Genomic DNA, 12,785 nt, shown 5'->3' on the forward strand with positions numbered 1-12,785 from the left:
TGTGTGTGTGTGTGTGTGTGTGTGTGTGTGTGTGTGTGTGTGTGTGTTGGGGGAGGGGGTGTCCTTCATTATCTAAATTAATTTAACAATAAGATTTCTCTAAAGGAAATTTTCCAAAGGAAACAAACTATATTCCAAGTTCAGCTGCATACGAGACATCAATACAAGTTCCTTGGGATGAACTTCTCAACTAGCAGGACTTACAGACAAAGAATGATGTTAAATGAATTATTGGGTCAGTAAGCCAAATACTTTTATTATCATTTCAACACTTCAGTGAGGACAGTTTCTAGGAGGCTAGCTTTGTCATTATATTTTGATAGAATCTTAGCTTTTCTAAATCAGCACTTTTAAGACCATCACATGAAACAGAATCCTTGGTGTTACTCATTTATAGTGTCTCATGGACACGTTGGCATTTGGGGTTAGGAGACCTGGGAGGCAGGGATTCAGGGCTCATAAAATAATAAAACGAAATGCAAAGCCTACAAATAATAAAATTCAAACTTATAAACAGCAAGAAGGCTTTCTCTACTGGGAGTGGACATATCTTGCCAGAATGAACAAGCATAGAAAGGTGTCTTCAGATTGAACTGTTCCTTCAGAATGAGCAACATTAGGGTCTAATTCACAGTGGGAGTGTGCTATTAAAGGTATCTCCCAAATCTTTGTATGCTTCATTGAATCATATCTTCAAAGTTAAGAAATTTCAGTGAAGTCGTAGCGTTGACATTGGTTATAATGGTTACAGCATTTCCATAACGGATGTTATCTAATTAATGCAGCAGCACAGTCAAAATTGAAATAAAATCAAAAACAAAAACAGAAATTGCTGGGAAAGCTCAGAACTGAGGAAGGGTTACTCGACCCAAAATGTTAACTCTGATTTCTCTCCACAGATGCTGCCAGACCTGCTAAGCTTCTCCAGCAATTTCGGCTTTTGTTTCTGACTTGCAGCATTTGCAGTTCTTTCAGTTTTTAATGCTGTAATAAACTCAATGTCCTCCATTGCAGCAAAATGATAAACTGAAGCATCAATTACATTCCTAAATATGACGAATTTTGGAAATTTGATCTTTACTGTGTAGCACTTGTTGGGATAAGGTTTTCAGTATCAGTTCCAAGTCTGGTCAAAGTCATTACAGTTCTTGTCATTCAAGTAGCTTTAACTTGTTGAGATAAAAAGGTATTTACACAAGGGCTCTACCTTTATCTTCAGTTACTGCTGCAGATTTTTTATATTTCTGTCTCTTTTAAAATTGAACCTATTGTTTTATCTCAGTTATTTGTTCTAAAATTTATCTCTAGGCAATACTTATCAGTGGCTGTCAACCCCAAGGCAAAATATTCTCTTCCGAGGTGGGTAGCCCAAGTCACAGTTTTCTTGGACTCTATAGACCTGCCTCAGTTTAAGGGACTCAATTACACATAATTTTTCTTCCGGAAGATGGTGAATGGGTGTAGAATGGATTTGGGTCCACTGACTTCAGAAGCAAATTTAGAATTATTCAAAATTCAAGATTATTGCATTCAAATTATGAAGAGTTTTCATAAATCAAGTAGGGAGAAACATTCCTTTGTAAACTGGGTAAAGTAAGCATAAAACATCGGCTTAAAGTAACTGGCAAATGAACCATAGGGAAATTGATGATGATCTTTTTACTGAAATATTTGTCAACATCAGGAAGGGCAATAGGATTACATTCCCAAGGAAATTCCAAAACATAACTTGTACTTGAAAGATTTATTTGCAAGATTATGAGATAGAAACTTATGGGACAGCCTTTTCAATGAAATAGCATGGCACAACTGGCCAACTGGCTTCCATCATTGTATAAAATTCTACCACTTTCAGAAGACTCAAATCCAAGGGGAAGAAAGATCCGGAATATATTTACACAATTGCACATCCTATGATTGATGCAATTGATTGATCTTGCTTCACCCCCTTAATAACTCAGGTATTATAATGTACTGTTTCATTATTGATTGCTTCAAAGATCCAAGTAAGGCCTCTCCATTCTGGCAAACAGCTAATCCAGTTACCATACCTGAGCCTGACAAAAGGACTAACGGCTAGTATGCTCAAGGGTTCACACGGTTCAAGTTGGTGAACATTTAAGCTTAATAGTTCAGCAAATTTGAAACAAAATCATTTGCCCTATCACCTTTCATGACATCCACCTCATGAGTCATCATGCACCTCAACTGTATGCTTTGTAATTTCAGCACCTTGATCCATTTAGGTTGTAGCAGATAAGCAATCAGCTTCAGTCTCATGGTCAGTATCCTGCCCAAGAGAGCAAACAGCACCAAGAGAGCACTTTGTGAACACATGACTAGCCATGGTTCAGGTTTGCCACTTATGTCAAATAAAGCAATCGAAAAGAGAGGGCATGTGAAGCTTTTACCATCTATGTAGTTAACTGTTGTTCCATTCAGGATCTCAAAGTCATGCATGCAAAGAGGATGATAGGATAAAAGCCTGTGGAAACACTATCTTCACTGAAAAGGTGATTGGATAGTTCGCTACGGTATTATAATTGCAAATAAAAAATCTCCAAAATGTTTTTATGAAAATGGTGTATGTTGAATATGTTTGGAGAAATGGTGTCATCTCTAACACACAAGATTTATTTGTGGGCCATGTAGATTAACTTAAAACTATTGCATCAGTTATAATAAATTTGTATCAGAACAACTTATACAGAAGGTCTAACTAAAATTAGATTCTGCCTTGCACACAGTAATTACCGGAATCTAATGGTTTTTTTTTCTTCTCTGCATATGTCAAACAATAAACTGATTTGAGGGATGAAGGGACTACCCTATGAGGAGGGATTAAATAAATTAATTCTATATTTCCTGGAGTTTGGAAAAATAAGAAAATAAAGAATAAGAAACAAAAAAGTTTTTACTGGGCTTGACCATGCAACCTGGAATATGTGGTCACAGTCTCAAAATAAAGGACTAGCCATTTAGGGCTTCTTTCGCTTAAAAAGAATTCCAGAGATGCATAAATTGAGAGAGATATGGGTGCTCAATTGTTAAATCTATTCAAGACAGAAGGATTTTGAATGTTAATGAAATAAGGGATTTGGGGATAATATGGGAAAATTAAATTCATATAGAATGATTTAATGATAGTGCAGGCTCAAACAGCCGAAAGACAAACTCCAGTTTCCATTTCTTATGTTCTCACGTATACCTTCCTTACCTATACTAATGTCATTACAGAAATGCTCGATGATTGTGAGAGTGTAGCCAAGGGGACTCTCCTCCCCGAGAGCAGGAAAGTCATTTGTTTCTAGTAATCAGCTCTGCAGAATGATATGGAACTGGCTTGCATGGGAGGAATCGTATTTGAAAACCAAACTTAGGCAATTTTGTGGGAGAGTATCTTAAAAAGACTTGAGGAAAGTTCATCCTGATTTTGATAAATTATCTGTGCCTTATTGAACGAAATGACATTAAATTAGAAAGTTTTATTTAATTGACTGAGGACTGTAAACTTAAACTGTTTAGAAAATACTTGCATCTTTTCTACAACATATCATTTTGAAAAATATTTGCTGATGCTTAATATTAATTAAATTTTGAATTTACTTTTCATACCTTTGAGTATCCTTTCAATTACTTATAACACTAAAAATTATTGGCCAGATCTTGCTGTCAAGCTAATGTATTGTTGTCAATGTATGCCATTATTAATGTGCAAAACACCCAGTAAAACCAGGAGATTAAAAAAAATACAGTTGTAATCTTCAGAATTTACTGAACTGGGTACATTGCTTCATCGTTGCACCAACAACATCTCACCTTTACCTACAGTGTTATTTTCATTCACATTTTGTGCTTTTACTGTAAACATTCCACAGAAAATTAAGTTTGGACATTATTAGTGCATGTATCCTTTGAATTAAGTGTTGATTATTAATGGCCACCAGTTAACCTCTTTGGTCCAGAAAGAGAACAACTCAATCTATGGAGTGTTATTTCTTTGTGTAGTGAATTGCCCTTAAAAGATTTTTAAAAATGCAGGACTGCAATTAATTTTTCAAACTTTTACTTTGAATTAAGTTAAGGAAAAAAAAAGCAATCTTCCCTTTCCTCTAAATTTCTTTTTGCACCCAATTTATCTGATTTTTTTCTTCTGTTGTTCCTTTTTTCTCTTTCTCAATCCTCAACTTAATGAGATAAAACTGTTGTTGCTGATGTTCATGAAGGTCCCTGATATCCTATTGCCTTGTCACTCTTAACAGATTGCACTTCCGACAAGTAATGAAAAAACATTTCAAGCTGAAGGTTGCAGTAAAATGACTAACCAAAATAGTATCTTGCGAAACACCTTGCTCAAGAAGAAAAAACAGCCTGTTACATTTTGGATTTTGCTACAAAAATTATAAAGCAGTTGAAAATCCTACTGACTAAAATGGGATGGCAAAACGTGGTCAGCAGAAATAAACATTAGTGCATGAAAGGCACCTCAATATCTTTTGAAAGCTAGTGCTTCATTTCCTTTGCTGAATTAAAAACACTTTTGTCCCCCCTCTCTTTACCTGCTGCTTCGCTTTGCTCTAGCTCTGGCATAATATGCCTCGTATGCCTTGGGTTTCAGCTCCAGTGCTTTGGTTGCAAACTCCTCCGCCATTCCAAAGTCCTACCAGAAATAACACATACATAGTAATAATTTGGGTACTGTGTCGAGGGGAAAATTGTTGAAACAAGAGTGCTGGAAACCGCGTTGACTAAAGTGATTTTCTATCTCCTTAATTTTCAGTTTATGATGCCTCTGTGAACAACAATGGAATTTTACATTACACCAGAAATTGAAGATAGTATGTCTTGTGAAGGACAAGACTGAAATTCACGACTTTCATTTGATCCACAATTCTGAATTCCCACATGTGGTACAGTGGAGATTATCATTACTACCGGTATTCACAGTCAGCTACTTTGTGCATCATCTACATTCTTTTCTGGTTCTTGGCAGTTTTCATATATCATGAATGTGACTTAGAAAGTAAAAGGAAAGTTTTTTTTTAATTCACAAGCATGCTAGATTGCTTGGCATTGCATCCCAGTTTAAATTGATGTTGATTGCATAGTCTGAGCGCGAGCGCGCACACACACACACACACACACACACACACACACACACACACATCATGATTAACAATCATGAGCCTTACTTTTCATTCAGATGGAGAAAATGGTGGCATAGGCCTGAATCCAAGCAATTTTAGCAATGGAGGAATGGGGAAAGTTCTCATTTGCACATCCATAGATTTGTAGCTGCTTCCTATCCACTTTGTCCATACCTCTCATAATCTTATACACCTCAACAAGGCCCTCGTAAACATTCTCTGCTCTGCAGAAAATAACCTGAGCCTATCAAGCCTCTCATAGCTAAAATGCTCCAATCCACATAAGATCTTGGTGAATCTCCTTTGCAGCTGCTCTAGCACAAATCACATTCTATTTGCCATACAATAGGAAGAATCACACACTGTACTCCAGCTGTCACCTAACCAAAGTTACACACAGCTCCAGCTGTATAACCTCCGTTCTTATAATCTATGCCACAACTGATAAAAGCAAGTGTCCCATAAGCCTTCTTAACCACCCTATTAATCTGTCCTGCCACTTCAGAGATCTGTGGACAAGCATCCCAAGATCCCTGTTCCTCTGACTTAACCAGTGTCCTGCCATTCACTGAGTATTCTCCTGTCTTGTTAGTTCTTTAACCCTGAAAATTGAGGTTATGCAGTTTTAAAATTCCATCTACCGCTGATCGACCCATCTGACCAACTCGTCTATATTTTCCTGTAACTTGAGACCTTCTTCCTCATGATTAACCATCCAATCAATCTTCATGTCATCTGAAAACTCACATATCACCTGCCCCACATTCTCATCTGTTTATATATATCACAAACAATAAGGGACCTAGCACTGAGCCCTATGGTACACCAGTGCACACCAGGCTTCAGTCACACAATTAGCCTTCTACCAGCATCCTCTGTCTCCTATCACTAATCCAATCTGGGATCCATCTTAACATGTTACCCTGGAGCGCATGTGCTTTTACTTTCTTTATCTTTCTCTCATGTGGGACATTGTCAAAGGCTTTGCTGAAATCCATATACATTACATCAACTGCACTGCCCTTATCTACACATCTGGTCACCTCCTCAAAATATTCAATCAGATTTGTTAAGCATGACCTACCTCTGAGAAAGCGATATAGACCATCGCTGATTAAACATTTTCTCTCCAAGTGGAGAATAATTCTCTTCTTCAGAATTTTCTCCAATGGTTTCCCTACCACTGATGCAAGGCTCACTGGTCTGTAATTCCCTGGCTTATCCCTACAATCCTTCTTGAAAAATGGAACCATATTAGCTGTCTTCCAGTCCTCTGGTATCTCCCTTGTGGCCAGAGAGAAATTAAAAATTTGGGTCAGAGCCCCTGTGATTTCCTCCCTAACCTCCTGCAGGAGCAGCCTGGGATATAATTTATCCTGATGTAATTTGTCCACTTTTAAGCCTGCCAAAACCTCCAATACCTCCTCACTCACTATACCAATCTGCTCAGGAACCATACAGTCCCTCTCCCCGCATCCTCCTTCTCCAGAGTGAAGACAGAAGTGAGGTACTCATCTGATTTCTCACACAGATTGCTCCTTTGGTGGGCCCTACTTTTTCCTGGTTATCCTCTTCCCCTCAATTTACCTACAGCATATATTGGGGTTCTCCCTAATTTTATTTACCAGTGCTTTAGTGCTTGTTCATGGCCCATCTTTACTCTTCTAATTGAGTTCTTACGTTTCCCTTGCATTTTCTATAATCCACACAAGCCTCATTGAGTTGCTCCCTTTACATCTGTGAAAAGCTTGTCTTTTCCTGCTTACGTAGTTCTGAATATTCCTAGACATCCATGGTTCTCTTTGGTTGGTTACTCCTACATTTCACCCTGAAGAGAACATGTTGGGTCTGTACTCTCCCCAGTTTCTTTTTGAACACTGTGCTCCCCCAACACATCCCCCCCGCACCCCCATGTGCTGTAAATTTTTGTTCACAAGTAGCTGTTTCCAGTCTACTTTAGCCGAATCCTGTCTCATCGAGTCATACAGCATGGAAACAGACCCTTCGGTCCATCCAGTCCATGCCGACCATAATCCCAAACTAAACTAGTCTCACCTGCCTGCTCCTGGCCCATATCCCTCCAAACCTTTCCTATATCATGTACTTACCCAAATGTCTTTTAAATGTTGCAATTGTACCCGCATCCACCACCTCCTCTGGAAGTTCATTCCACACACGAACCATTCTCCATGTAAAAAAAAATTGCCCCCCAAGTCTTTTTTTTTTAAACCTCTCTCCTCTTGCTTAAAAATGTAGACCCAAAATCTGCCTTTACCTAATCCAAATCCCTTTTTTCCAGACCATCTGTTTGCTTTTCCATAACATACTTTGTTGTGGTCGCTTTCACTGAAATGATCCTCCACGGCCATCTCCAATACCTGTCCACCTTCATTCCCCAGCACTGTGCCATCCCTTGTTTGAGCTTCTAGTTTAAAAGAAGTGCCTAGTGAGATAGTTGATATGCTGGTTTTAATTTTTCCACTATTCCCTGGATCGGGAGAAGTTTCCATTATTTTGATAAGCAATGAATGTTAACTCCTGTATTCATAAAGGGAAGGGCGCAGAAACAAAACTACAGGCCAGTTAGCTTAATTGGTGATAAAGAGGACGTTAGAAACCATTATTGAAGACATAATAATACTGCACCAAGAAAAGTGCAGGTAATTGGGTAGAGTTAACAGATTTGTGAAAAGGAAATCACGAATAATCAATTTATTGGAGCTTTTCAGGAACCAACTGCAGATAAAGGATAACTTGGATGTGTTGTCCTTAGATTTCCAGAAGACAGTGGATAAAATGCCTCAAAGATTATTACAGAAAATAAAACCTGAATTTATAACCTGTCAAACCTCAGTTTCAAACTGGCAGAAATAAATTACAGGATATTTTGGGGTTTAGTTTAGAAAAGCAGTTCATCATTATCATGTGCAAGTTTCTTTCCATAACACAAGAGAGTATATTACATTTTTCCCATGATTTAATTTCTCAATGACTGTACCAGGAATTCAGAAGTGCATCAATATGATCTGTCACAATAGTGAAGCTACAAGTTCAAATTTTTGACTGCCCACATGGCTAGTCCCTGATCTCAATTATGTCCTCAAGGGAGTTTTCAGTAAAAAAAAATGCCATGGAGGAAGGAGCAAGATGGATGGATTTAATGCAGTCCTGAGTTTGAATACTAATGTCAAGTTAAAACATATCTTGAGTGGCACATCATATAACTGCCCAGTCAGTTGTGAAATGATGCACCCTACTGAGGAAACCTTAAAAGACAGGCGAATAAATACAAATGTAGTTTTATGTTAAAAAATAGCATTATTCTTTCAAAGTACCTCATTGACCTGAACATGCTATTATTAGGCAGTATCACGAGTTTTGTAAATGCATATGCTTCAATTCACATGCAGCATCACAAAAATTCCTTTTACAAATTCAAATACCATCATAACTGAAACTGGAATGAAAGTTCTTAAACTCTGTTCTATTTAAGTCTTTAATACCCTGCATCCAATTCAACTGAATAAATGAGGTGCAGTACTGTAGAGTGATATTTGACATGTTATTGTTGAGGCCATCAGTCAGCTAGAGTGACAGGAGCTGCTGTGTTAGACAACAGCCAAGGCCATAATTTCCAGCTGTACCAAATCCCAAATGACTGATTTAGGCTGGTTCGTAGCAGACAGGGGACCATCAAACTCATTTTTCTACTCAAAATCCTGACCAATAGGTCAATTTAAACTCTGATCATGATAATTCAAGCAAAGGATGCAGTTACAATTATTACAACCTTGAATAAAATCCATTAATATAAATCATATCACAGCAATCATATGAGAAAATCATCTGCAGTATTGATTGCTAATGTCGTTAGCAAGCAATTGCTTTCAGCAAGAGATGTCAGAGGCCAACGGTGTAGACACTACTTGCCTGCTGGTGCTCAGTCTGTATATAAAAGCTTATGACAATAAGGCAAAAATCTCTTTTGAAATAAATTAATTCCTAAGGAATGACATTGCAAATATTAACTACAGCTTTAGGGAATAAGGTAAACTCCTGCCCCTCAGGTTGGAACATTGCTCATGAATACACTATAGAAGACAACCTTGATTTCAGAGTCGTATCACAACAGCCCTCTATTGTAACCAGTGTTTACTTACTGCTGCATACTTGTTTTTACCAGTTGCTATGGGCTGTGGCTGCATTAGTACATGGTTGCTACACCCAGATGCAGGTCCTTATTAATTCAGCACTGTCATGTTGTGAGAACGGAACACTGACAGTGATCCTTTGTCAGCAAAATTGCAAAAACTGACGAGCACGGTTAATTTTTTTCTCATGATTTAAAAATAATTATTTCTTTTAAGAAAATTATTACAGAGGCATCATGCATTACTGATGACATATGGGGAAGAATTTAGGATTATTACCTTTGGTTCAAGCTACTTGGAATTATTAGGAATCAAGGTACTAAGGTCAGTGCATACCTCATACACTGGGGCCAGAAAGGCTTAACAGTAATCACTAACCTCTACATGTAAAGTCCAGATATGTACACCAGTAATGTTAATTTGTAAAACCATTCTATTCTTAACCTACTTATTAGTCTGATTCATTTTCTGTTATGTACAAAATACATATTGATGGACACAAAATTGATACACTGAAGCCTACGTACGTGAACTGTAGTTATAATGCATGACAAAATCTTTTATCCTGCTGTAAAGGAATCTAATACGTTAGATCAGGCCACTACTGTTTTAAGGGAAGCACCCTGTGCTTCCTATTTATCAAAGACGCCTTTAGACATACATTCATTTTCCTTCGACATCGTGAGAGGTTCAGCAACAAGGACACCTTCAGCTCCCGAAAAGTTTTCAAATCTTCTCCAAACCCTTCTCGTGGGAATTTCTTCAATGCGTATTGGTATCGCTGTGCTGCTTCCTTTACCTTTCCTTTCTGATCAGAGGAGAGGAGAAAATATTTTTAGAAACAGAGTAGGCTTTACTGAAATACCAAATTCAATAAATTACATTTTGAGGTTTGATAACTAGGAAGTTGAAATTAAAAGTATTTAATTGGAATTGGAATCTGCTTTGGGGATTAAATTAGAGTCAGGGTTTGAGATTAATTGGGGTCAAATCTCAGGATTGACTAGAAGGATGTATTGGGATCTCTTTAGAGACTACCTAAAGGCACTTTTAGGGATTAACTGGAGAACTCACCTCATATTTCTAGATTTCTCAAAATGTGCTGATGCCAAGAAATAAATCAAACCATACTGTCCCAAATAGAACTGCAATCAATCCTATGCTTCAGTTATTCTCATGTGATGGAGAGGGACCAAAAGTAATGTTATCTGAGGACATACTTCAAATCCTATTACTTGGTTTTACTTCCTGCAAAGTTATTCCAAAATCAAACTGCAAAACATGCTTCAGCCACTTTATTTTTGTATCCGAAATGGGGCTGCCTGATGCCTTGATAATTCCTAATAATAAATTGGATTTGGTCTTATAATTGCGGTGTGCAATCTTTTTTCAGGAGCACTCATCTCACGCTGTGATACAGTGCTGCTAATTCCCATGACGTCTATTAACACACTGGTCAGGAGTAGTAACCCGCTGTACATTCACAATGAAACCAATTATCATGAAAAATAACAATCTTAGTACAAGAATACAAATATGAATGAGACAACAAATCAAACAGAATATTAATCATCTTACAAGTTTGAAATTTCTAGATGTGAGACATCAATTTATATGCACTTTTTATACCCTAGTGCCTATATTCACTGATACTTCTACAACATGTTCAGACTGGCTGACTTTCTTTGATGTGTGTTACTGATGAGGCCGGCTTTTATTACTTATTTCTAATTTCCCTTGAACTGAGTAGTTTAGTATGCCATTTCAGAGGTCAGGTCAGTTAAGAGTCAACTACATAGCTAAAGAATCTGTAGTTAAATATAGGCTAGACCTGGTAAAGGAAAAAAGATTTCCTTCCTTAAAAGACATTAGTAAACAAAATGGGTTTTTAACAACAATCATTGATAATTTCCTGCTTACCATTACTGAGATTATCTTAATTGAATTTATATTCTACTAACTGATGTATTCCATCTCCCCAGGGCACTGGCCTGGAACTCTGGATCATTAGTCCAGTGACACTGCCTTAACACCACTGTCTCCCCAGACTGCTTCACTCTGAAGAACTATAAATCTCCTTGTGAGTCATAACCTAGCTTTGTCTCCCATTCACACACTAACCTTTCCATCTTTGATTCTGATACTGTTCCAACAAAGTTCAACTTTGAGCATAATACTGTAGCTCCATTCCTTCAATTACATATTTCCTCTGAATTTACAGAATTTGCCTTAGTATCTTGTTAATATTTTGTCGCGTTCTGGTCTGACTTTAGAACCTTCATGTTCTTCCCTATTTCTTCTATTGACTTTTTACGTTTTTTTTTAACTGTGGAACAGTTTTATCCACTCCTTGACTTTCAAATGCATTAGATGATATTTCAATTGATCTATTTCACTTCTTTCAAGCTTTGAAAGAATTCTATTTACATGCTGCTAAAGTATTACAGGCTCTTTGTAATAGTTTGGTGTCACTCCTTCTTAGTTGTGTCACACCTATAAAGAGGCTCTCATTTCATCTTATGTCGAGTTCTAATGGTTATCTACCCAAAACATAAAACCATCTTTTCTCTGGTCAGATGTTCATGGGGTTACAACTTACCTGCAAAACATGTTGATTTCAATGAGCCCAATGAACTTAACAAATTTCCAAGCAGCACTGAGACCAGAAGGTAAAAATCTAAATACTTTTGCCCCTTCCCTCTCTACAAGATTCCATTCAGATGAATGAGGCCAGGCAGCCACTTTGTGATCAATTAGAATCATAGAGATGTTCAGCAGGGAAACAGACCCTTTGGTCCAACTCGCCCATGCTGACCAGGTATCCCAAATTAATCTCGTTCCATTTGCCAGCATTTGGTTCATGCCCCTCTAAACCCTTCCTATTCATATACCCATCCAGATGCCTTCTAAATATTGTAATTGTACCAGCCAACACCACTTCCTCTGGCAGCTCATTCCATACATGCACCACCCTCTGCGTGAAAAAGTTGCCCCTTAGGTCCCTTTTAAATCTTTTCCCTCTCATCTTAAAGCAATGTCCTCTAGTTTTGGACTCCCCCCACCCTGGGGAAAAGGCCTTGTTCTATTTACCCTATCCATGCCCCTCATGATTTTATAAATCTCTATAAGGTCATCCCCCAGCTTGTGATTCACCAGGGAAATAGCCCCAGCCTATTCTGCCCCTCCCTATAGCTCAAACCCTGGCAATATTTTAGTAAATCTTTTCTGAACCCTTTCAAGTTTCACAACATCCTTCCTATAGCAGGTAGACCACAATTGAACACAGTATTCCAAACGAGGCCTAACCAATGTCCTGTACAGGCTCAACATGACCTCCCAACTCCTGTACTCAATGCACTGACCAATAAAGGCAAGCATACCAAATGCCTTCTTCACTATCCTATATAGGTGTGACTCCACTTTCAAGGAATTATGAACCTGCACTCCAAGGTCTTTGTTCAGTAATACTCCCCAGGATCTTACCATT

General features: G+C 37.8%; 1 protein-coding gene across 7 annotated transcripts in view; it reads right to left on the reverse strand.

Annotated features, from left to right (window-relative positions):
* tanc2a (tetratricopeptide repeat, ankyrin repeat and coiled-coil containing 2a) overlaps window positions 1-12,785 on the reverse strand; it is a 754,278-nt gene that overhangs the window by 12,782 nt on the left and 728,711 nt on the right. For 6 of the 7 annotated variants that reach the window (XM_048614640.1, XM_048614638.1, XM_048614637.1 and 3 more), the window contains 2 exons: window positions 9,960-10,106; window positions 4,560-4,660 (listed from right to left, as the gene is read on the reverse strand). In XM_048614640.1, the coding sequence (XP_048470597.1) occupies window positions 4,560-4,660; window positions 9,960-10,106 (248 nt within the window). Of the gene's footprint in view, window positions 1-4,555; window positions 4,661-9,959; window positions 10,107-12,785 lie in introns of those variants that run through there. The other variant, XM_048614641.1, reaches the window with a different exon arrangement.

The sequence above is a fragment of the Rhincodon typus genome, chromosome 30, assembly GCF_021869965.1.
Source record: "Rhincodon typus isolate 14 chromosome 30, sRhiTyp1.1, whole genome shotgun sequence".
NCBI lineage: Eukaryota > Metazoa > Chordata > Chondrichthyes > Orectolobiformes > Rhincodontidae > Rhincodon > Rhincodon typus.